General features: G+C 56.1%; 1 protein-coding gene across 5 annotated transcripts in view; it reads left to right on the forward strand.

Moving 5' to 3' along the window:
- SEPTIN9 (septin 9) overlaps positions 1 to 25,448 on the forward strand; it is a 141,527-nt gene that overhangs the window by 61,823 nt on the left and 54,256 nt on the right. For 4 of the 5 annotated variants that reach the window (XM_040081840.2, XM_040081843.2, XM_040081842.2 and 1 more), the window contains one exon: positions 19,553 to 20,206. In XM_040081840.2, the coding sequence (XP_039937774.1) occupies positions 19,553 to 20,206 (654 nt within the window). Of the gene's footprint in view, positions 1 to 5,037; positions 5,188 to 19,552; positions 20,207 to 25,448 lie in introns of those variants that run through there. The other variant, XM_040081841.2, reaches the window with a different exon arrangement.

Below are 25,448 nucleotides of genomic sequence, written 5' to 3' on the forward strand. Positions count from 1 at the left end.
CTGTGCCTCAGTTTCCCCGCCTGTCACGTGGAGATGACTGCAGCTCTTCCAGGTGGGTTTGGACGCAGAGGGTTTGGGGCAGAGGCAGCGCAGGGACTCGGCAGCTGCCGGGAGCAGAGGAGCGGAGGGGAAGGTAACGACAACAGCCTTCGTTTGTGGCTTGGAGAGTTGGAAAATTGTGCTACAGCGTGTCCCTGAGAGTGCCCAGCACCTCGGGGCCCGGAGCACTCTGCTGATAAAGGGATGATAAAAAAGGTGAGGAGACACGGTCCTGTTTGGGAATCCCAGCGCTGTTTATTGTCTGCACCGTGGGTACAGCCTCCAATGTGCTCCGGGGACGAGAGCCAACAATGGGGCTGAGGATCCAGGGTTATAAACCAGACAAATGGGTGATCCCGAGGGTCAAGGTGAGTAGGGATGGGGAAAAACAGTGCAGAGGGGCGGCCAGGGACCAGGGGGACTAATGGGATCACAGGGATGGGGTACTGCAGCCAAAATAACCCAGTGGGGCCCAAGGGAAGGAAGAACGTTCGAGGAGGGTGCATATGCGGTGAACAGGAGCTGAACAGGGTGACACAAACTTAACAAACCAATAGAACAAGAAAACCCAAGAGATATTAACGTGTGGCTGCAAAGGCCCACGGGAGGAAAGTTTTTCTCACCCTAATCTAAAAGGGTATCCCAGGCCCATAGGCTTCCATAGACAGAAGAGCTGTGACTCTCCATTACTTCACCTCTCAAATCTGCCTGGTCTGGGTGATGACAAATCTGCCTCTCCCTGTGACCCTGCCTTGGTGCTGAGCTGGAAGTGATGCCCTGAGCACGCTGGGGTTGGTGTCTCATGCTGCAGGTGCCTCCACCCATCCCCTGCCCCTTCCCGTAAAGGCTGGGAAGGTTTCGCCTGTGATCAGCAGTGAGGAAAGGTATTTGGGCTCTCAAAGAGACACTGAGTGGTTAATAAAAATGATATTGAGCTCCTCCTACACAGTAATTTTGGTCTGTAAGCCTCCAAGCGTTTGATGGAAGAGGCCATAATCAATAAAGAGTTTGGTTTCCTGATTAAAATACGAGGGGAAAGGGGAAGATCCTGTGGGTGAATTGCCCACTTTTGTGTGGGAGATACTTCAAGGCTCAGGTCGCCACGATGACTCACAGCTAACCCAGCCTGATGCTCATGACTGCAGCAGATTGAGAGCCCGATAAGAGCTGCTGGGCTCAGAAAAACCTTGACTTGTGGGAGGAAGAAAATCTGCCTGAAAAACTGCATTCTTAGCAGCCTGTGAAGGAAGTGCACAGTGCTCCTTGAAGTGGGGCTGGATAGGAAAGTCCCTTTTCTGCTGTAGCCTGTTATAGGATCTTCCAAAGCTGATACTCCTTTCTCCTTGTTTGGTTGTTTTCTTTTTTCTTTTTTTTTTTTTTTTTTTCCTCTTATGATTTTTTTTTTCTCCTTGAAGTGACTTTCTGTGTCTGGTTGCTTTGTCCCATGCCAGGACAGAGGCTGTGACCAGCACTGGCTGCTTCTGGAGGAGTTTGAGCTGAGATCTGCAGAAGCCCTCGAGGCGCATCCCTGCTGCAGGGCAGGAGAGCCCAGGGGTGAAGCACCCGGAGAAAAAGAGTTAAAGTTTCTTGCATCTGCCAGCTCTTCTGTTTTTAGCTTGGTACCTGTAACTGAGTGATCAGCAGATTTTACAGACTGCGTTTGTGGGGGCAGGAAATCACTTCTAGGCCAATAAACCAACTTTGCAGGAAGTTTCTTGCTCATCTGAGGAGCAGAGTGACGGTGAAGGAGAAAGGGCTGAGCAGTCACTGGTGGCCTGGCATAGTAAGGAAACAAGAAATAATATTTCTACTGTAATGTAACACAGCAAGGAAAATATTTACCTAAATTTCTCCTGCAGCCAGTGCTTTGGAGACCACGAATTTTATCTTGGGCTGCAGTTACAGTGTAGGGGATCCCAAAAGTCTTATCAAAGCAGGAGCTTGAGGTGAGACAGTAAAACAGTGGTACAGTAAAAACAGTGAGTGAGACCCTCAGTTGTGTGAGCAAGGGGAGCAGCAAGTGACAGAGGAGATGTGATCTGCTCTTGAAAGGGAGTTCTTTCTCTTTTAAGATAAAAATTAAAATGTAATTACAAACACCGGTGATATGTCCGCAGGAAAGCCGGGTAAGTGACTGAAGAAAATCCCTGCCACAAGGACAGAAGGAGCAGAGCCTGATTACTTTATCAAAGGCAGTGTAGGTGATGTGATCACTGTGGGAGTTCTTTCATCAGGAGACGTCTCAGAGTCCTCAATCTCCCCAATCTACCTGGAAAGGGCAAAGCAGGGGCTGTGTCAAAACCTCATTTGGCTCAGCAGTACAACTCACACTGTGCTGACAGGGAACCCCAAAAACCAGTTCTGGGGGAGGAGGCAGGTTCTCCATCCCTCTGGGGTGGGGACTCAGCTTCCCAGGGTTGCCTGCCTTTCCAGAAGAAAGATTGAGCCAAACACAAGCTTTTGGGTTGCGGATGCAGGTAGAAAAGCAGAGGAAGTGGAGTTTGATTGCGTGCAGCTTGGTCAAGGGGATGATTTTTCTGGTCTGATACTCTTGTAAAGCTGTGCTTCTGACATGGCTCAGGGGGATAAAAGGGAAGAAAGTCTCCAAGAGAGAAAAGGGTGGGTTTATCTCCCTGGAGGAAAGCTTGCTCCTCTTCTACAAGCAGGCACTTGGGGTATGTGCTATGGGGTGAGCTGTTTACATACCTTGCTGCTTAAAGTATTTACTCCTGGAGCCCTGGATATTCTTGCTATTCTTTAGCTGCTGTAATTTTCCATCTTTCTCTCCCCCTCTCAGCGCCTTAGGTGCACATGGGTGCAATATGACCCAGCTGGTTTTAATGAAAAGGAACTCCTACTTCTAGCCCGGATATTTTATTTCACACTTCTTGGGGCTCTCCTCTTGGCTGCTTGATTTGCTAAACTTTTATTAGATCCAGGATGATAACATTGCCTTTGCTTGAGTGACCCAGGGAGCTGGGCTTGACCCAAACTGCCTCAGCCTCTTCTGCTGAAGTGCTCTGGGCTCCTTCACCAGCTCCACGAGGCCAGCAGACATCATTGTGACACTCCCCACCACAGTCTATCAAGAGTGTTTTGTGTTTTTTTCTAGCGGCTTACTTCTTCTTGCCTCCTGTTGACCTCAAAAAGAGGGTCCCCATCAGAGCATCACACCAACCCCGGTGTGACCCGGTTCAGAGAGTGCCACCGAACCCCAAGCAGGGGCTCTCACACTGAATCCTATGGGATTTGCAAAGGGGTAGACTCTGAATGAAAAAATGCAATCTGGTCCTTCCTCAGGTTGCTTGTATTGCTCTTTTAAAATCTTTACAATAAGCAAACTTGCTGAGTTCATTTTTTAACCCTTGCTTTAAATCCATTCTACATCTTTGTGGCGAGGGTGTAGTCAGGACATTCAACAGGTTTTGTAAAAGGCAAATCCTGGTTCTGTTCTTCCAGCCAACGGGTCCCCCAGGATTTTTAACGAAGTGGGACTTTTTTTCTCGCTCAGTAACAAAGTTAATTATTGACAGCTACATTTTTACCTGCTGGAAATGGATTGCGGATGTAACCTCCGCTAGGGAGGAGAAAAATAAAGACACTTTCTTTCAAAAATCAATGCCAGCGACTCAGGTCAGCCCTGTGGCAGCTGCCACCACGCCCCGCGGTGGGGACAGCGGGGACCCGGGTGCTGAGCTCAGTGTCACGGCAGCCGCAGGTCCATGGTCACTCCTGTTCTCCTCCAAGCCGTCGGGGACAGCTGATGGTGCTCGGCCAGGACGACACCAGGAGCTTTCCAGGCGCTCTATTGCATGGAAAGGCGTTTTTGTTCCCAGTTGTGATGCAGAGGGATGCAGTGCTCCTCCTCCCTGCGCTGCTCTGGTACCGTGGTTTGTGGCAGCACGGGGAGAGCAAAGAACGAAAGAGCTGAGCACTGCTGCCTGCCAGCGCTCTGGCCAGTGCCAGACCTTAAAAGACCATATTTCTGTTGTAAAGGCGTGTTCTCGAGATTATTTGAACAGCTCTCACGTTTTCAAGCAGTGCCTTTCCTTGGACTGTACGGAAAACCTGGAGCTTGTTGAGTCTGTTGGTTTCATTTTCTGGCTCATGTGCGCTCTGGGGGAGTCTGTGGTGTTTGCAGACTTTAAATGTGTGAAATCAAAAGGCTGGCATCTGTGGTGAAGCCCGTGCTTTCTGCAGTAACAGACAGTAACTGTAGCACTGTTTTGCATAATTTTCCTTTATGGCTCACCCGAAGGGGACTGAAAGCCCAACCCATTCATTTTTCCTTTCCTGTTGATGTGCCTGGACACATTTTCAGGGGGTATCATCGCTTTTAAATGATGCTATTAAAACACAGGGCGGGGAGGATGAAAAGAGGGTCAAGAGGGCAGGATCTGAATCAACACCGGAAGGGAGAAGCATCGGACAGCGAGATGCTCGACCTGAGAGGGTGTGAGAGGTGGGGAAGTGCAGCAGTGTCATGGAAGGGGCTGGGGTGGGTGCCAGCGCTGGCGTTTTCCTCGCTGGCTCGGGCTGGAGCGGAGAGAGCTGTGGCAGCATCGGGGCGAGTTTTGCACGCCCTGCTGCTCCCGCGGGGATGATTTTCCAGAGCAGGCTGCTTGGGTTTGGCGGCGGTGGGTCAGCGCGCCGCCGGCTCGATTTTGAGGGGCTATAAAACGGAGCGTGGCCGAGTTTGTCCCTCTCCAAACAAGGGGGAAACCGAGAAGCGAAAGGCTCGCCAGCGCCGGGGAGCATCGGGGGAGTGACCCACTGCTTCCACCCTCCGTGGGGCAGCGCTGCCGGCTGTCACCCCTCGCCGGCCGCGGTGCCCATCGGGGCGGAGCGGGGCGGGGGGGTCCCGGCCGCCGCCCCGCGGAGGGGCCGGCGCGGCGGAGGGGGCGGCGTGACGGGCGTGGGGAGCAGCCAGTGCGGGCCGAGGGGCCGTGCCGGGCCGGGCCGCGCTGGGCCGGGCCGGGGGCACTGCTGGCTGCCCGGCGGGGCGGGGGGGCGGCCGCGGCCGCTCGCCCTCCGCCATTCGCGCGGCCGCAGCGCGCACCGCGGAGCCGGGGGGCAGCGCCCCGCGCCCCGCCATGGCCGACCCGGCCGTCAGCGCGCACCTGGAGGGCATCATCTCCGACTTCGAAGGTGGGTGACCTCCCTCCCCCAGGATGGAGAGCGCGAAGGGGGTTGGAAAGAGAACTTCCAAAAGGCGGGGGGGGAGCCCGGCAGGAAGCGGCCGCTTTTGGGGGGGCTCGGCCGGGAGGAGCTGCAGCCGAGGAGGAGCGGGTTGAGCTGGGCTCGGCTTCCCCCGGGCTCGGTGCCGCAGGCTCCCCGCGCTGCTGGTGCCCTGGGCGAGGCTGGGGTGGCACCCGCGGGTAGGGAGGGTTGGAAGGAGCGGGATGCCCCGGGACTGTCGGTGTCTTTTGTCCGGAGCGGTTGTATCTGCCAAGGCAAGGTCTTACGGGATGTTTCTCCTTTCCTGCCCTTCCTGAGTTCGTTTATGTAGTTTTTGGGTTTTTTTTTTCAGCTGAAAACACCCGCTTGACCAGATTGAAAGTCTTAAAAAAAAAAAAAAAAAGAAAAAGGCCAGGCAGGGGCCCTTCTGTCGATTCCCAGCTTTGGGGTGCGGGGGGTGTGGATAACGATCCCGAGTTTCCCGTGTCCCCGTAGCGGGAGCTGCCTGCCCTGGAGAGCTCTGCAGTTGTCCCGTGGCCGGGCTCCAGCGGCCGCAGCGCTGATCGCTCGCTGCTCCGGGATCTCCGTGCAGCTCCCTCGGCGTGCGGACCGGGATTGGCTTCTCCCTGCCTCTTCTTGCCAGGTATTCTGGCTTTTTCAGGCGAGAAAATAAGCTAGCGGGGAGCGTGCTGCTGCCAGATGGGTCCGGCAGTGAGAGACAGGCGGAGGAGGGCTGGGGGGTTGTGCCTGGAGCAGGCGTTGAGAGATCGGCTCGAGGGAGCTCATCTTCCCGAGCCGAGTTTCAGAAGAGCAGCTCCATCCCTGCGCGCTCCTGGCAGCCGCCCAAGCGCAGCTCTGTGCAGCGGTTTCTAGGAAAAAAAAAAAAAAAAAAAAAAAAAAATCGCAAACCAACAAAAATCCACAAGAAATAGCGGAGATGTTGGGGCCGCGGTGAAAGCTTATCCAGGGGCTGCGTGTGCGCCGCTCTAGGCTGAGCCTCCGCCGCCTCCTGGACAAGCCAGCCTGGCCTTCGGGAAGCAGAGCTCTGCTGTTTTTCCTGCTGGGGAGCCGAGGAAGCTCAGGGCACGGGGGGTTCCTCTTCCAGGTCAGGCAGGAAACGTGTGGCAAAGCTGGGGTCTCTGCAGTCCTTGTCGCGGGGTTTAGGCACGGTCACCTCCCCTATTTCCAGCCCCTGGGCTTTCTCCAGCGTCAGCTGGCAGAGGAGGGCAGAGCAGGGGGCTGAGGGAAGTCACGTCCCCAAGGAAGATTGGAGCTAACAAGTGTTGGAACACAGAGAGTGACCCGAATCCAGCAGCCCTTTGGTGCTCGAGGTTTAAGGGCGCCTTTGTGAGTGTCCTTGAGCGACGCGTGAGCTTCCCCACCGCGGGGCTGCGAGCGCTGATGCAATTCCAGCTTCCCTCTCGCCGCCCCAGTTGCGTTTCGGTCCCTGTAGAATGAGTAATTCCCTCCTCGGGATGATGGAGGCTGTGCAGTGGGCCCCGGGGCTGCCTGTTTGGGCTGTGTGTGTTCCTCCGTGGCACCGAGCAGCTCTGTGTTACTTTTATTTTCAGTCTATGGGGCGCTTAACAGTTGCTGCCTGTGCGGAGGGAGAGGCTGGGGAAAGCTCCGTGCGTCTGAAAGCCAAGAGGTCTGGCCTTGCCCTTGAGCAGGGAGCTGGGCTGCTGTTTCACAATTTAATTAGCTCTCAGGGTTGCACGGCAGCTTCCCAAAAAAGCAAGCAATTAATCTCCAGCCCGCAGGGCAGGAGATGCGGTGTTGCTGTGTGCTGGGTGGGTACCTCAACCCGGCGCAGCCCCTGGCCAAGCAGGAAAGATCTGCCAAAAATACCGTGGAGCAGAAACACCAGACCATCCAGAGCTCCCTTTGTTCCCTCCAGTCGCACGCTGCCTGCCCTCCCCAGTCCCCCTGGCTGCTCCTGCCTGTGTTCCTCGCAGCATCCGTGCCAGTTTTCCTCCCAGCATCCCTGCCCGCTTTCTCGTCCCTGCTGTGTTGCAGCAGGCAGGGAGCTGCAGCCTTGGCGCTGGAGCTGCCGGCCTCGGGGGGCCTGAGGAGGGTGCAAGGGGAGAGGGAAGCAGCCCCAGGTACCTGATTCCAGTTTGAGCAACTTCTGGAAGAAAACAGAGCGCAGCAGAGTGTGTGTTCTTCCTTGTGCCCCGTGCTGTGGGGGGGATGCTCGCAGTGCCTGTCTTGCACTGACCAGCAGGTCCTGCAGGAGGGCACCACAAAAGTCCAGGGGCTTCTGCCCAAGAGAAACTGGGGATTCCCCATCCCTGGAACTGTTCGAGGTCACGTTGGATGGGACTGTGAGCTGCCTTGTTTAGCGGAAGGTGTTCTCTTGCCCATGGCAGTGTGGGTGGAAATAGATGTTTTGTAAGTTCTCTCCCAACCAAACCCATTCTAATCCCCCTTATTTGACTGACAAAAGCTTCCTTGTCTCTAATGGGGCACAGCATCATTAGGTCTGTGGTTTGCCAGGATTTAGGGAGCATAATAGCTCTGCCCCTGGGTTTATAGACTCTGGCAGGTTTTCAGGAGCGTGGCTGGTTCAGCCGTGGTTGCAGCAGTGCTTCCCTGAGGGTCCCTCAGCTCCCCGGGGTCTCAGACACAGACCCTGAGCTGCAGGGAAGGGAGGCTGCAGTGCCAAACCAACCTGGTGAGGTGCCTGTGCAGTGTGCTAACAATCTGTGCACCCCAGATTGCCCTGATGCAGCCCAGGCTGGCTGGTGTGGGGGTGCTGCTGCCCACGGTGCTCTGCTGAGGAGGGGCTGGATGTTCCTGCTGACGGCTTTGGGTGGTTGTGACGCTGCACAAAGTTCACTCCACAGCCTGGTACCCATCTTCCTGCCAGAGGTGTAAAGCACTGTGCACTCAGCATCTGCTGCCTGGGAGAGAGGCAGGAGAGATCTGCTCCCGTGCCCCTGATCCCGGTGGGATGTGGCTGCTGCCGAGCAGAGCCCAGGGCAACTGAGGCGTGTTCTTGCTGCCGGTGAGTTGGCAGCACTGATGCCAGGCGCTCCTTGCCTTTGCCAGTGCTGTCAGACAGCACCAGATTCGTTTCCCTGGAATGTTGAAACACAAATTGTCACAGTGGGTGTAAACTGTGGAAATGCTGAGTGGGGCTGTGAGTGTGTGGAGAGGCAGGAGGGTGCCCAGGAGCTCTCTGTGGATATCCGGGGGTGCAGCTTGGTGGGGGCTTGGGCTGGCAGCTCTGCTCTGGCAGAAACCACGAGACAGCATTTGCTGATGGCTCCTAATCCCTGTTTGTCCCATTGCTCAGAGCTTCCCTTGGGGAGCGTGTGCTGCCTGGTGGGTGAGCCTTGGCGGTGCTGTGGAGCGGGGTGGGGAGCCTCCAGCCCTGCCAGGACATGACACTGCTGATCAGAAGGTTTCTCTGGCTATTTTATTTATTTACTCTTCCCTACTATTGCACACTTTCCAGACGCTTCTCTCACCACCCAGTGCGGGGTATTTTTAGTACTTCACCAGCAGACTTGGTCTTGATGAGGCACAAACTCATGCTAAGCTATGTCCCCGTTTTAAGTGCCACCAAAACCCCACCGCCCAGCTCGTTTTCAGGAGGGCGCTGCGTTATAAATAGCCTTTTCCACGTGCACAAAACTCGGGGACTCGTCCTGAAAATTTCCTTGAGCAAATGCCCGGGATGTCTGCGGGACACGTGGCCGTGGTGCATCCCCGGGCTGTGCCGGGCCAGCGTTCCTGCTGCCCCGGGGAGCAGCTGCAGCCGCGTGCTGCGCGTGCTGCGACTCGGCCCCGGGCTAATATTAGCAGGAACGTGCCAGAGTGGGTGCTGTGCCTTGAATTCAGCAGAGTGGGAAGGCCTGGAGGTGGGATGTGCCGGGTGTTTGCGCGAGCATCTCGCTCAGGTCTGAGCTGTGTCCTCTAAGGCCGGCCCCAGGGTTTGCAGGATGAGCGCCGGCCTGGCTCGCACGCAGGGCCGGGAGCTGAGCCTGTGACTAACGGTCCCTCGTGTGCCAGGGCTCAATGCCTGGAAAAGGAAACGCAAAAAGATCTTTCCGATTCACATCTTGGATCATCCCAACCCTGGGAGCGAAGCAAAGCTCCTCAATTGTTGGATTTCCTGGGCTGTCCACAAAAAGTCGCCCTGTGAGTGGTTCTCTTCTGGAGCTCTTCATCACCAGCTCGGTATGGGCAGAGCCCGAGCTGCTCACTGATGTAGCTGGTGCTCCAAGGCAGCAAAGTCACCTCTGATAGCCTCAAAGCTGGGCTTTGCAGCCACTTCAGAGTGTTGTCTCTCTTATTCCACATCTATGTTTCTCAACCCGAGACAAAAGGATGGGCTGGGTGGGAGTTTTCTGCCAAATCCTCACGTGGTGGGAGAGGAGGGAGCCAGAGGAAGGCAAGTTTTGTGTCTTCCCCAGCAGAAGATGTATCTTCCCCTGCAAAACCTGCCTTTGAGCCACCAAGTCACAAAGCTGCGCCTGCCTGGTCGCAGCAGTGGGTTCCTGCTGTTGTGGGCTGGGATTTTCCCTGCGTAAATCTAATTCTCTGGGGAAAAAAAAGTTGTGAGAGAGGGGGAAAGGGAAGAACAGGGGCTCTGGGGCTCACCTCTGGCCCTGGTTAGGATGTAGGATCCTGCAGAGGTTGTTGTTCCCAGTCATGTGGTGCAGGGTGGGCCGGGCTGTGTGCCCTTGGGGCTGGGCACCCGCGGTGGCACCGAGGTGTCCCTGGCTCTGTGACAGCACCGAGGGCTCCCAGTGGGACCAGCCTTGGGCAAAGTGAGCACAGCACTGTGCTGACCATAAGGAGACCTCCCAGGGGAGCCTGGGTGGGAAGGGACAGGGAGGGGATGGGTCTTTACACCAGAGCCAGGGCAGCTGCTTTGGTTTTATAAGCACGGTGCTGGTGCACATTCCCCGTGCTGGCTCTTCCCAGTCCCTGGGATTTTGGAAGCACCTTTCCCTCGCTAAGGGCCTCACCTAAAGTGCTGCACTCTTTGCTCATTGCCTCTTGGTGGATTAGGGCAGTGGGGTGAGCAGGAGGCACCTCTGGGACATGTTGGGTCAGGTCCGATGGCTCTGACTGACCACGGCTCTTGGCCAATAGATGCCAGCAAACCTGAGGCTAAGTTACTGCCAGGCATTAGCCTGGCACCTCTGGGTGCCCCATGGCCTCTCTGGGTGCTGCTTTAATTTCTGGTTTGCTGCCCTTCCTTGCAGGGAGCTGCTCAGCCCTTTTTCCCAGGAGGCAGGACTGAGACAGCGGCCACAAAACCCTGGCTGGGGATGTGTTATAAATCCAAAGGCAATAATGGAGGCTTCAGAGCCCATAATAGCCCCAGATATTCACATTTCTGACTCTGATACTTAAAGCTGCATCTTTCTGCAAAAATATCATCCAGGTTGTTTTCCATCTCCCAACCTCCCTGTCCCCTCCTGCTGCAGTGAGCTCTGGCACCTCCTTGGTCGTTAGAGATGGGATGTGGAGGCACCGAGCCAAGTCACCCTAAATCCTGGTTAAGCTTGTTGGAAGCCTGTAAAATGAGTCAGTGGGTCTGAGTTCAGTTCCTGCTGGGGGTCAGGCTCCATCAGAGGGGCTCTTTGCGGGCTGTCATGCCCTTCACAGGGATGGGGTCGTGTCCTGGCCACCTCTCATTTCACACCTGGGCATTGTTTGGTGCTGGCACCCCTCTGGTGGCACCAGCTGCTGTGCTGGTGCCACGGTGGGGAGAGCTCTCCTCACTTCCCTCCCTGCCACAGGCAGTGCAGGTGAGGAGTAACCCTTTGGCAAGAAGGGGTTTGTTGCTGGCTCCAGCTCTCATCTCCTGATGGCTGTGACTCAGGCTTTCACCCTGATTGCTTTTGTCAGGCTGCTGGATGGAGGATGGAGCTCAGTGTCCTGGGGACACCTCCAGAGCGGTGGCCCAGGGGCAGTGTCCATCCCAGCTGGCTCGTGGTTGGTTGGTGTGCCAAAGGGGAGATGCCACGGGTGTTTGTGACCCTGCCTCCTCCCAGGGCAGTGTGGGGTGCCAGCCTCTTGCCCGGGTGCAGGCACAGGCGGTGCCAGGCAGCCTCCTGTGCGCTGCAGAGCAGGGGACACCGTGACATCAGTCTGTGCCACTGTCCTGGCAGTAGAGGTGGCAGATCGGGACCCAAGCATCACAAAACTGTGCAGCCCCGTGCAGGAGTGCTCTGCAGCCTCTCCCAGCCCTGGGGGTGGTGGCAGGGATTGGTGGTGAGGGCAGTGGCACTGGCCGGCTGCGCTGCTTTGGGAGACAAGGAGCGTGGTGAGGATTGGGGCTGGAACTCAAGTCTTTCTTTCTTCTTGGCCAGTGGAAGTAAAAACACAGGGAAATGTGGAAAGGATGGATGTAGTTTTATTTTTCAAAGCACGTTTCCCAGGGAGGAGGGCTCTGCTCTCTGCCAGCCCTCAGGACATTTGGACAGCAGCTCACACTGCGGTGCTGGGTGTCCCCTCCAAGAGAGTCATCAGAGCTGGCTGCAGGGACAGCAGCAATCAGCAGGAGTGGGCAGCACTGCAGGGCTGCAGGGCTCCTGGGTCCCTGCTTCGCCCCTTTCACCAACTTACCCTTTTTCTGTAGCTTTTTAACCAGCATGTTGCAGCACCGCCCATCAGAGCATCTTCTCAGACGGAGACTTCACTGATTCAATCATCCACCTGAGTCACCCTCCATGTCCCTTCCATGGACACTGGGGTTCATGACACGTGGGGATGGCATCAGTGGCACCAGCATGGGGCAGGCTGGGCTCTGCAAGAACATCTGCATCATACTTTTGTCTCTGGGTAATGGTTTCGAGGCGTTTTAGAAATGTTAGCGAACCAAACCAAATCTACAGCCCCATGGGAGGCAGAGAAAAGATTTATTTCTCTCTTTCCTCCTCCCCCTACAAAAGGAAACTGGAGCACAGACCGGAGACAGGAGCTGGAGTGAGGCAGTAATGCAATCTGCTGGGCTGGATACCCTGTGTTTTATGTAATTTTCTGTACAAGTATGAAATGAATATAAGGGATGTAAAATACACTGGTTTGATCTGGAAACATTTTGCTGTGAGTTAATGGTTATGTAAACCCAAGAGTAATAGAGAATCAAGCTAAAATCTTTTGAGAACTGCATTATAGGGACTGGAAAGCTGGGATTTTGTATTAATCTGAGTGTGGATTTTATTTTGTTCTTTTTTCTATTCTTAGTCCTGACTTTGCCTTTGCATGTTCATTTCTGGGAAAGGAGCAGTTTGCTACATCAGCCTCAAGCTGTTTTATACCTTGCTGTGGGTGACAGAAATGCTGCTCTGACTGATGTCAGAGCCCAGAACTTGCATTTATCCCCAAATTTCCACCAGAACTCACCTCCTGGTGCTGTTCACACCATTCAGGGAGGCCCTGCATGGTGACAGCACGTTGCCAGCCTTTTCTTGCACGTGTGACTCATGTCAGACCAGGCAATCTACCGTAACTTCTTCTGAAGGCTGTCTGCGGAGTCAGAGAAAGGATTTATTTGGGCATAAACTGTTCATAATCTGACCCAGGGTTGCGTGAGAGTCAGGGTACAACAGCAGAGTGTCACTACATAGATGTAGATACAGATAGATAGAGATTTATATTTTATATACGCAGTGCAGCAAGGTTGGTTTATTGGCAGAGGAAAAGTGTGAAAGCTCCTGGCACGAGCACAGGGAGGGGCCCCAGCAACCCTTGCTTCTCTTCTTTCTTTTGTTAGATCACCAGAAGCTTTGGGAAAGGTGCTTTTTAAATTTCCTGCCTTGCTTTCTGTGGACGTGAGAGGGGATCTGAGTTTCTCTGGCTGCTCTGGAGCTGTGTGTACTCACAAAATCCTGTGGCATTGCTCACTGCCTGCCCTGCCAGGGATTTTCCATCTCAGCCCCATGGTTTTGACCCCCCTGAGGGGCTCAGGGGAGCTGGGAGCACCTTGTTGTTGAGGGTGGGGTAGAGATCTCCTGCTCTGGCCCTGCAGCAGGGGTGCAGCTGCTTCCCTTTCTGCCGTGGGACCTTTAGGTTCAGTACACAGCAGATATACCCTATAGCTGCGTGCACAGCACCCTGCTTGACCCCGTAACTGAGCCCTCAGTTCACTCCAGTGCACCCAGCTCTGGTGTGGGTGGGGGTAGCTCTTCGGTGGCATCACCCAGAGGAGGTTTGGATGAGCCAGACCCAGGTGGCCCCGTGCAAACTGAGCAAACCCTCTTTGCTCTCAGCCTGGGCCAGAAGAGCGCAGCCAGCGCCCTGCTGCCTGTGGCGGGGCTCCGGGAAACTTTCGGGGCCGCGAGCGCTGAACGCTGCGCCGGGTTTCCAAGGGTTCCTTGAAAGATGAGAGCTGCAGCCTCCCCCCTCTCCTGCCTGGGAACAGGAGGTGACCATCTGGTAGCAGTTTAGAGCGAGCCCTCGCTCTCAAACGGTGCCATTGTGTGGTGGGAAATAACGGGGCGCCGCCTGCCCCGGCCCCATCAGCCTCTTACGTGTCCAAAAACCCGGGGAAAGCGCTCTGTGCTTAAGCAAGCAAGCAAATGTAACCCCGGGGTTACAGAGAGCACGCCGGGGGCACGGGATGTTTAATGGGAAGCAGTTGGGAGCTGCAGCCAGGACAGAGCTGGAGGCTCCGGCTGGGAAGCGGGTCCCGGAGGAGTCAGCATCCCTTGCTGTTTATTTTGGTCTCCTCCTGCTCCCTTGCATTGATGTTTCCTTGTATACAGCCTCTCCTGGGCCTGTCGGTGGGATATTCTGGAGAAGGGAAGGGAGGAGGAGCAGATGTTGCAGATGTTCCCCGGGGTGCCCGGAGCCAGGCTGCAGAGCGGGGTGAGCGTGGTGGCAGCGTGCTGTGTGCTCCAGAGCTTCCAGCTGGGAGATGTCCTTGTGCAGGAACCGCATCCCTTCGTGGCATCTGGGCACCCTTGGGCTTTACTGGGAGTCCCAAGGAGGGATTCTGGGCACCCTTGGGCTTGCCTGGGACTCTGGACACCCTTGGGCTTTACTGGGACTCTCGAGGGGGGACTCTGGGCACCCTTGGGCTTCCTGGGGACCCCTGAGGAGGGACTCTCCTTCTGCTATGCGTGTGGGAGTCCCCAGTGGCGCTCACTTGTGATGTCTCTGGAAGGCTCCTGGCTGTTGCATGAGCTGCTGGGGTTTGAACCAGACCTCTGCCCTCTCTCTCCCCGGCTGAGGATCCCTGAAGAGCAGCTTTAGCTGATGGCGTGTGACCTCTGCTGCCTGGCTGGGGGTGACCCGGGGGACACGGCGGCCTCGCTGTGCAGCCAGCCCCAGCACTGCTGCATAAAACAGAAAGAGGAGTCAGTGTTCTCTCCTTTCCATCCCCTGTGCCTGCTTGGGGAGCGTTTGAGCAGGGTGAAGGTGTGCAGTTCCTGCCTGTCTGGCTTGGGGCACGTTTGGGTTTCCAGGAGGGCGCGTCCTTGTGCACAGCCACCTCGGACAGCCCTCTCACCCAGCAGGAGGATTAGCAGTGGTATTTTTGAGGCCAGCCCTGCAGAGCTGTGACCTTGAGAGCTTTGCAAAGGTCTGGTCCCCAAAGGGACGTGGCAGCGAGCGGTTCCCAGCCCAGCCGTGACGGTGGTGGGCTGTTGCAGAGGTTGCATCCAACAGGAAGCCCTTGGAAATCTCGTTTTTAGGGGGTTTTGGGCTTTCCCTGCCCAAAAGCCGCTGCCTTCAGCAGTGGGGGATTGAGCCAGAGCTGTGTGAATGGGTCTGGAACTGGATGAAAGAATCCCATGGCAAAGGCAGCGCGGGTTCAGCCCCACGCACACCTCCAGAGGAAGAGGAGGAAGGGTGATGCTCAACACTTCTGCTGCTTTCCCTGCCTCCAATGCCAGCTGGTCAATGGAGAGCTGCAGGTGGGGCTGGGGAAGCCCTGCTTGTGCCCAAAACCCCCTGGAAAATCCAACAGTGGGGACAGTCCTGCAGCGTGGCCCTGCTCAGGGCAGGGACACCTCATTTGGGGCTGTCAGGGGTAGGACAGGGAGCCCTTGGGGACAGAGAATGAGCCACAGCTGCCCATGTGGGACCCTACAGCCCTGCCTTGCCTTCAGCTCCTGTTTTTGTGAGGAGCAGGGACACTTCCCTGCAGGAAGCTGGGAGGAGGGTCATCTGCAGCAGAGGCTGTTTACTTTCCTTTCCTGGCTCTGGGCAGGACGCACTATTTATAAGTTTTTTTCTCTCTTTTTTTTTTTTTTTTTGAGAGCTGTTGTGCTTCCTGAGGTGCTGCTGTCTTCTCATGCAATCAGGAGAGAGGCAGTGCTGAGCTGGGAACTCCAGCCGTGCCCGGCCCCTCTGAGGGCCACCGCTGCTGGAGGTGACATTCCCGAGGATCGTGTTCACGGCAGCGGGGCTCTGCTCAGAGGTGGAAACGCAAACCCTCGTGGTCCCAGTCCTTCTCCTTTCTCGTGCCTGGGATGTCTGAGCTTCTCCAGAGCACGCTGAAGTCAGGGCAGCGGCCAAATGTGCCGGCAGGACAAGCTGGGCGCCGCAATCCCTGTGAAACCATGAGATGGGCACCCCGTCCTGCAGAGCCATGGGTGGGAGAGCTCCTGGCTCGTCCCCAGGCCAGTCAGTGACCCAGCTGGGGAGGGAATGCCGCTGGCACCCAGGGCTCCTCAGGGTTTTGCTGTCAGAAGCAGTGCTGGGCCCTCTCTGGGGTGCAGGTTCCTTGCCCAGCCCCTCGGTGCCCCCTTCCTGCCCGCTGGCACAAGGGAGGGGTTGTCTGGAGGGCCTGGTTGTCCTGGCACTGTAATCGTGGTCCTGCAGCGCTGCCTCGGGCTTTTTGAACCCCTTTGTGTCTGGGCTTTGACCTTTTTCTCTTTTCTGCAAGGGGGCCCCGAAGGAATTGGAAAAAAGCCATTTTTGGGTGTTGCAATTCAGTCCAGCCCTTTGATAAGGACAGGGGCTGGCTGTGCTCCAGAAAGACCGCACGAGTGGCGTTGGGTTTACCCTGGGCTTGGGGCACTTTGTGGGGTTTAAAGTCAAAGGAAAGGGCCCTGTGGGTCAGCACTGCAATGGTGTCACCCACTGTTTCTTTGGGAAGCGGCAGCAGGGCTCCGAGGAGCGGAGATGATGGACGTGGCCCACGTGAGGAGCCCTTGGAGGTCAGCAGGGCTGTTTGTATCCAGAGCCCATTAGCAGGGCAGAAAGAAATCCTCAAACCGCTTGGTGCTGAGGGATCTCCAGGGCAACGTTCATTAAGGAAAGATCCTCGTCAGCGTTTCCTCTGCTGCCGCGTTCCTTGAGAGCACTTCCCTCAAGACACGTCTCTCAGGAGGTTCTAGGGCTGCTCCTTGAAGGGAAGAGGTGGAGACTGAGCTGTCTGGAGGAGGGACAGGCAGGTTTGAAGAGCCTGATGTGGACAGGGCTGTGATTCTATCGCTCAGGGAGCCGCCAGGGCCGTGCCCTCTGCTGCTCTTGCCCACCCAGCTCTGCTCAAGGCCAGGCGAGGGCTCCCTGTCGGGTCGTCCCTTCCTCTCTTTTTGTTTCCAGCAAAATGCAGACTGGGCTTGGCTCGTGCATTGTTTTAAACGTGGGGGTTTGGGTAAAAAAGAAGAAAAAGAAAAAAGCAGCTAAAATGTTAGTTTCTGGATAAAGTGTTTGATAGAGAAGGGAAACTAGAAAATCTGTGCTGGAGGGTCAGAGCTCAACCTGAGAGCTGAAACACTTTGGAACAGCTTTCCAGTGTGGGGCTTTTTTTGGGTTAGTTATTCTGGGGATGCTGAGAGCTGTGACCTGGACACAGAGCTGCAGTGCATGAGCTGTGCCAAGCGCAGACTGCGGGGCAGGGGCTGCTGCAGGGAGCATCCCACCCCTGTGAGCATGGCTGGGAGGGCTCCAGGGGAGTGAAAAAAACAGATAAATCTGAGCAAAAGCATTTTTAATTTTCTTTATTGCCTCCCTCCCTTCTTCTTCCAATGTCTGAACATTCCTGAGATGCAAGACTGACCATTTTTTCATGAGATGCCCTTCGTGGGACCCATCCTGGGTGTCAGGGGGGTTGAGTGTTGTGCTTTGGTGCTTTCCTCTCTCCACATCTGCAGAGCAGCCGTGGTGCTGCTCCCATCAGGCTGGCACTGGGGCTGGATCTCTCTGTGCTTCCCTCCCTGCCCATGCCAGCTGGGACCCCACCCTTGGGAGCCCATCCCAGACTCCTATTGCTTCCCAGCAGCTCCCACTCTGGGGTCTGAACTCACCTGGGGGACACGGGTGTGTGTCCGTTCACGTCCGAGCACAGGGGGCTTTTGCCAGGTCACTGACACACAACATCCTGGGCAGGCTCCTGCTCTCCGGCTCCTCCGCGCCCATCCGGGCTGGTTTTGCAGCTGAGGAGTTTTGGGGTATTCCCCCCAGAAAGGGAAAGCAGCCCCAAGTCTGTATGCTCACATTTTGACCCCTGGCAGTCCCCCCGTGGCGTGGCTTGTCCGGCTCGTGAGCCCAGCTCCCAGGGCCCTGCCTTCTTCACCGTCTCCTTTGGCTTCCCTGTGCTGCTGCCAGGGGACGTGAGCACGGCTGTGCCAGCCCCCGCTGCCAGGACACGGAGATGGCTGCTGTGCCCTGCCCGGTGTCACAGCGCGGGTGGAGCAGGGTGGCTGCCCCGTGGATTGTCACCCAGCAGCGACCCACGGCTCCTGTCTCTTAGAACCCCAGAAGCTGGGAATTTCGAGCTTTCTGTGTTAAAAGGTAATAGCCCTCAAGCAAGCGCCGCATTTGGCTCAAGGCCTCAGAACAAGCTCCCAAGATTGAGCACGAGGGTTACAGGTGTGTGGTTTGGATAGCATTGTGTGATTTCACGCGGTGAAAAGCTTAGATTGAAGGTTTTAGTGTATAGTAATACACGTGAGGACTTTAGGTGTTGTCTAAGTCCTTCTTCTTCACCTTCTTCTTCCTTCTTCTTCACCTTCTACTTCCTTCTTCTTCACCTTCTACTTCCTTCTTCTTCACCTTCTTCTTCCTTCTTCTTCACCTTCTTCTTCCTTCTTCTTCCTGGGTTTAAGTAGTTTTATGTAATTAGGTAAAAAAATCTGCATTAAACACCTTAAGTAGTCGTTATTGGGTCAAAAGTGTAAATAATACACGTCACCTCGTTATTAAAGGATTATCACTTAAATAACCTTGGAAAGAGTTAGAGATGCTCCACTTTACCTCATTTTCTCTGCCTTGCTAGTTAGAGCTCTCCACTCGTGAGTCTGGAAATAGATAAGAAATAATAAACATCCAAGTCCAAACACAAACTGCGACTCCCGTGTATTAATCCCAACCTTAGCAGAGGAAAAAAAGCCCAAACCAGCAAATGGATGTGTCCAAGGGACGGAGGGTCCCCAGGCCCTGCCCTGCTGCGTCAGAGCAGCCCTGGATGTCTCCTGGCTGGTGGCTCCTCTCCAGCCCCACCCCAGGGATGAGGCCAGGCTGTGCTCCAGCCTCTCCCTGGCATCCCACTGCCCTGTGGGGTCTCAAGCCCGGGTTTTTAAAGGTTAAATCTCCCTGCTGGTGTGAAGGGTGGGTGGAATCGTTGCTGCTGCTTGTGGTGGCCATCAGCAGTGTGGCTGTCACAGCTCAGCCTTGCCTGGTGGAGGCTCCTTTGGGATCCCAAGGCTGTGCCTTATCCTGCCCTGACCCTGTGCCCTGCCTGGGGGTCCTGGGGTGGTCAGAGGGTATTTACAGCCCGTGGCAGCAGTGGTTCCCTTTCTGTGGAGTTCAGCCTTTTGTTTCTACCTGGCTGGGTCCTGTAAGGAGCAGGGATCAGTTTTTGTATCGGGGCCTCAAGTCCATGTGCTCAAAGCACTTCAGTCTTTGGATCAAGTGGCCTCTAGGTTTGTTTAGGAGCTTCTGCGGCTGCCACTTTTGGTTTTCTTGCTGCGTTTATATGGATTTGGTGCTCTCCTGGGATTGTTTTCCTGTTCCCAACTTGGATTGTGCTGGCAGTGCTCACAGGAAAGCCTGTGTTTATCTGTGCATCCTTTGGAAGTGAGAGGGAAAGCGAGGTGTTGGAAGCTGGATCTCTGTCTTCCCCCAGATCCAGTGCTCTGCTCTGCCATGCTGTGGTGGGACCCTCTGCTCTGAGCGTGGGATGGAGGGCAGTGTGGGGATGATTTCTGCTCTGGGGCTGAATTTCCTGGCCCTGATTTGTTTTATTACTGGGTTGTCTGAAGAGGCAGGGCCTTTAATCCCCAGCTGCTTAAACAGATTATGAGTCCTGGGATGAAGGAGCAGAAATGGAGTTACGGGCCTCATGCAGTGTCTGTAAACATCTCTGGAGACACTCAGGTGGATGGCAACTAAATCCTGAACTGCTTTTCGTGTTTTTCAGCTCTGAAAAGATCCTTTGAGGTCGAGGAGGTAGACCAGTCTTCAAATTCCTCCACCCCACAAAGACGGGCCCCAAACACCCTCCTCAGGTCCACCGTGTCCAGCTCCACGCAGAAGTTTCAGGAACTCGGCGCCAGGAATTCGGAGCCGTCCGCCCGACATGCGGAGCCCACAGTCCAAAGATCCCCCAAGCCCCCTCTGAGGAGAGTGGAGCTCCCTGGACCCAAACTGCCCGAGCCGGTGTCCAGAAGAACAGAAATCTCCATTGACATCTCATCCAAGCAGGTGGAGAACTCCACCTCGGGCTTGACGCGGTTCGGCCTCAAACGAGCAGATGTGGGGCACAAACCCCCCGAGGCGGTGGCCAGGAGGACTGAGATCACCCTGGGCAAACCCCAGGAGCTGCGCAGGGCCGAGGCGCCGGCCTCCAAGATCCCCGAGCTGCCGCAGCGCCGCGCCGAGCCCGCCAATGCCGCCAACGCCGCCGCGCCCGACGCGGCCCCGCGCCGCCTGGACATCCAGGTGGCCAAAGCCGCCGAGGCGCCGGCCACGAGGCCGGCAGAGAGCTCAGAGCCTGCCCTGCCCGCCCAGCCCCACCAGGCAGAGCCAAAACCGCAGCCCGTGCCCGTGGAGAGCCCGCCCAAGAGAGAAGAGGGTGAGTGCAGCGCCGGGTGAGGCGCGGGGTGGGCACCGCCTCAGGCTGGCGGCTTGGGACGGAGGCTGGACAGAGCTAGGGAAGGAAGTAGATCGTTATTGAAGTAGATAGTTATTGAAGTAGATATTTATTAAAGTAGATATTTATTAAAGGAGATATTTATCAAAGTAGGTATTTATTAAAGGCCTTCAGGGTACACCTTGGGCAGGACAAGAGCCTTAGTCCAAGGTGGACTAAGAGTGGTCACAAAATGGCTGCCCGGTCATGAGGTCTCACACTTGGATCAGTTTAGGTCCATTTGCATATTGGGGTTGAATTGTCCAATTACGGCTCCAGGTTGTGAGGTCCCATCCTTCTTGTTCCTCCCTCCAACCACCATTGCTTGTGCTTTGGGGCCTGCAAGTTGTCCTTGGTGTGCAGCAGGAAAAGGATTTGTTTTGTGTCCCTGCTGTGTGCAGAGAGCTGAGTGACCCTGAGTGTGAGCTCAGAGCTGCACCCCCGGGCAGTGCAGAACCTGAAATACATGGAAGATAAAACTCAAGGCATCAAGGTGTCAGGCAGGAGATGCCAAGTGCTGTGTGCTGCTCTTTCAGCTCCTCTCGAGGCTGCTCTGGGCTCTGTGCTCAGATGTGCCCACAGGCAGAGCTCTTACCCTTGGGTTTATCCTGCCTGAAAGAGCTGTCGGGTTCAATAAGAAATTCTGTCGAGTCTAGAAGGAAAAAAAAAGAAAGGAAGTGCCAAAAGCCAGGGTGCTGGGAGCTGACAGTTCTGCCAGCTCAGGCCTGTGTGCAGACCCACTGAACCCTGGAAGGGCTCCGAGGTGTGGGAGAGGTGCTGGCTCTGGAATGTTGTTGGGATATCGTTGTTTGGTGTTGTTGTTTATGGTTGTGGGGCAGGAACCGCCTCTTCTTTAGCAGAAGTCAGGGTTTTCTGACCTTGGAGATGAAGCCTAATAACAACATGGACTGGAGCCATTATTAAACTGGAGACCTGGCTCATATTCGCTATATCTTGTTTTCAATTAGCTCCATATTAAACCTATCTTCCCTCCCTTGCCAGCTGTCATTTCTTCTCCATAATGTTTTGGAGATTTTCCTTTCAGACCTGTTAATTACTTTTCCGTTCTCCATCACCCCTGGGCTCTCTCCTGTGAGGGATCCAGTGGTCCGGTGGAGGGCATCCCCTCCCTCCCCACCCTGTGCCTCTCCCTGGGAGCTGTGGGATGGGATGGGGTGGGGTGAGCCAGGACCTGGGAGGTCCATGCATGGCCCTGGAGCTGTCCCAGGGTTTCCATCCCTTCTCCTGGGTGCAGCCCCGTGGTCACACTGAGCACCGAGAGGCCAGGCTGTGGTGTGTGCTGGTGTAAAACCACGTCAGGAGTCAGCAGGGGAGCTGCTCTCGAACCTGCAGGGCTCAGCTGGGTTTTTCTTACTGTGCGTGGTGTAAGTGTGGCTTTTCTGAGCTGGGCTTTTTCACAGGTTCTGGCATCTCCAGCTGGGCACAGCTGAGCTCTGCGCCCCAGCCCGAGGACGGGGTTTGTGTGAGCCCCTCTCGCTGTGCCCAGCTGCTGTGTGGTGCCCAGGGTGCCCATCCTGCCCCGTGGGTTGGGGCTCAGCCTCGTCCTGCTGGGTCTGGGCTGCTCTGAGTGTCCCAAGCTCTGAGCCCCACGGATGGCTGGGCACTTTAAGAGCAGAAAGCTGTGTGAGCTGCTGAACCCTCCAGCTGCCCGGGGCGGGGAGAGAGGGGGGACAGCTGCTGGGACCAGTGTTACCCCTGAGCCCAGCTGTCTGGAGTCTGCCTTGCAGCACGAGCCAGCCTGGGGCTGGTACAAAGGGGGCTTTCAGTCCAAAAGTCTCCAAGAATCGTCACAGAATGGTTTGGGAGGGAAGGGACCCTAAAGATCATCTTGGTCCAACCCCACTGGCACAAAGAGCCAGAAGACAAGGCTGGAGGGGTCGTGAGGGCTCTGTCTCCTTTTCTCTGTGTGTCAGCACAAGAGCCCAGCCCAGGGTCTCTGCCAGAGCACGTGTCCCCTTCCTCATCATCTCCTCCTCCACTGCCACCGCTTGAGGCTGCCCTGGTTTGCTCTCACACAGGGCCCCATTTTGGGGAGCTCCTCGCCTTGGTCCACAACACCCCCCGAGGTGGTGCTGGGCAGGTGTGTGACCTCTCCCCTTGCTGCTGGTGCAAGAGAACTGGGGGGGCTGCACAGGATGTCCCACGGATGGATGCAGGCACACTGCCAGTGCTCACCAGCTCCATGGCAGTTTTGGCCCCACCACAACCCCCCAGGTGAAGACTCTGCCCCTCTGATGTCTGCAGCAGAGACAGCGTGTGGCAGCTCCTGCTGCAGGGTCTGGGTCACCAGGAGGTGCCCCTGGGGCCCTGGGCACCCCCAGATGCCGTTGCTGGTGGCTCTCCAGCACAAGCAGCCGAGCAGGGGACGCTGGCAGCTGCCTCCAGCTGCCCTCACTCCTGTGCTGGGACTCGCCTTCCCCAGCTGTCGGGCTCAGCTGCCTTGCCCTGCTGCTGAAGGTATGCAGGAGAGCGTGTTGTGCAGGAAGAGGCCGGTCAGAGGAGAGTAACAGTCGCAGGGATCTTGGCAGTCCAGAGCAAACCACAGAGGAAAGGAGTCGTTTCAGTGCTGAGCTTCATTAGGGCAGCGTGGCTGGCGGCGTGGGCTGAGCCCACCCCGGAGCTGGGCTTCCCGAGGTGGGAGAGGGGCAGGAGGTGTTTAATGGGGCAAGAAATATTCCTTCTCACCCATGTTCTCCCTCTCTTTGTGCTCTCCTGCGCTCCCTGGGGAGCGTTGGCTTCGTTTGTGCTGGTATAACGATGAAGAGGGCCGGTAGTGACAGGGAGATGGCACAGAGGCACCCATCCCCGTGGGATGTGCCATGGCAAAGCTGGGCTCTGTGTCCCCAAAATCTCCAGTGGAGGTGTCAGTGGAGATTTTTTGTGGCTGGTGCTCCCCAGCTGGGACAAGGAAACGCGGTGGGATGACCAGGGGATGTGGATTGCTGCAGCTGGAGTCTGCCAGAGCGATGTGAGCCGGGCTGTGCAGTGGGTGCAGGCAAGGGGAGGACATGCAGAGGGCAGGAAGGGGCACAAGCCATTAAAAACAGCCGTAAAAACAAGGTGAGGGGAAGGGCTGTGCGTGAACCCGCAGCCTTGGGCACTGTGGGAAGCCGTCCTTGCTGTGCAGGACTCACAGATTCACAGTACCAAAGGTGAAGATCCAAATGTGAGCGCCCGTGGGTGGGGGTGACCTCTCCCAGGCTCCTGCTGTGGGCAGCAGTTCACTCCCAGTCCCGGGGCACTGGGCTGGGATGGAGCTGGCACAGGAGGGTGTTCCTGCCCTGTGCTGGCAGGGCAGGTCTGAGCAGAGGTGTGGTGCCAGTGTGGTTCATCCCTGTGAGGAGAGGAGCAGGGAATCATTGTGGGAGCAGCCAGAGACATCCAGCTGCCCTTTGCAATGGAGAGATCTCGTGGGATCCTCAGGAGCTGGGTGAGGGACAGGAGAACCCTCGGGAAAAGCCACATGGACTCTGTCGTGGGTGATCCTGCCGCAGCATCCCCTTCTGCTGTGCCTCCCACCTCGGGCATTTTGCTGTTGTGGTTCAACTTCTTGGCCTTCTCTTGTTCCTCGCAGTGTGTGGTGGTCGAGCTTGGAGAGGGGGAGGGCATTGCTGGCCCCAGACAAGTTAATGGTTTCCATTTCGGTTTGGTTGTCTGTTTCCACTTCCCCCAGTCTAAACCGGTTTGTATTGATGGCTCAGTGCTGGGTGAAGGCTTCCTTCTGGGGTCTCAGCTGATGGGCTGGGAGCACCCCCAGATGAGAAGTGGCAGCTGCTTTGATCTGATGTCTCCTCACGAGCTGCTGTGGCTGCCCAGGCCCTGGGGACAGCACTCAGCCAGCCCTGCTCCTGCCCCTGGGCCTTCATGGCAAGGATGCTCTGGAGCTTGTTTAGATAAATCCAGGCAGATATCGTGGATAATGGAACATCCACCTACAACAGGGGTGTGACCTTCCTCTGTGTCCCAGCGTGGGTCTGTGACAAAACAGTCTGGACCATCTCTGAGCTTTCAGCGTTGTTGGAGTCTTTGTCCCATGGGCACTTTGGGACAGCCACACAGGGTGCCAGGTGCCTCCTAAAACTCAGCAGGGTCCCCCCCATCTATTTTGCTGCACAACAAGCAGGGCAGCATCAGGAGAGAGAAGCAATTCAGCTCTTTTCCCTCTTTTTTTCCAGCTAGAACCCTTATGGAAAGACTTTTCTTTAGAACAACCCGTGGAGTTGGGTTAAAACTTAAACAATTTAAAAACCACTTAAAAATAGAAAGAAGGAGACTTTGAGATCCACTGAAACCCCTCTGAAAAGCAAGGACCTGTTGCTGTGTGCTGGGAGGTTGTGGTGGGGGCTGCAGCCCAGCGCCCTCCCATGAGTTTCAAGCCCTCATCCTGCCATGGACACCCAGGGATGGAGAAGTGAAGCCACACAAGCTTTTTGGGGTGACTTTTCTTCCACCCTGCGCTGCTGGGGTGACACCAGGTGTGGGGTTACAGGGGTTTGGACAGTTTAACACAGCGAGGCTCGCTGGGCTGGAGAGCCCAGGGCTGAGTCACCGTTTCCAGCTCTTTAACTGCACAAAGAGATTAAAGCTGTAGGGAAATGTTTCCTCCAAAAACCAGCTGACAGATCCAGGCTGGGTCACAGGCAGCCTTTTTCTTTTGTTGATGTTCTTGTTATGATTCTTAACGGGAAAATTCCTACAGGCCAGGATTGCGAACGGAGGGGCCGAGTGGGAAACGCTGAGCCTGGCTTTGTGAACGCAGGTGCCAAAAATGAGATAATCTGGAAAAATCTAGTCCTGCAGGCCCAGTGACTTGGAAAGAAGAGCGGGAGTGTGTGTGGGGGAGAGGAATGTGTCCTGTCACAGAGTCCCTGCCTGGTCAGGACACCTCGTGCATGGGGAGGGCACAGCCTGTGCCCCATCCCTGCCTGTGCACAGAGCAGCCAGTGCCCCTCGGTGCGTTTTGAGGTGTTTTTTGGGGTGTAATGTGGGCACTGGGGATGCCAGGAGGAGGCTGGGTGATGTGGCAGTGCTGGTGCCGCAGGTCTCTGTCCTCCAGGAACGCTGTCCCCGAGCTCCGCGTGTTGTGTTCATCTCTGGTCAGGCTGGCATGCAGGTGCCCCCTCCTTGTGTGGGCACAGTCCGTGTGGATGCTGTCCCGTGTGGA

Source organism: Hirundo rustica, chromosome 18 (genome assembly GCF_015227805.2).
Source record: "Hirundo rustica isolate bHirRus1 chromosome 18, bHirRus1.pri.v3, whole genome shotgun sequence".
Lineage (NCBI taxonomy): Eukaryota > Metazoa > Chordata > Aves > Passeriformes > Hirundinidae > Hirundo > Hirundo rustica.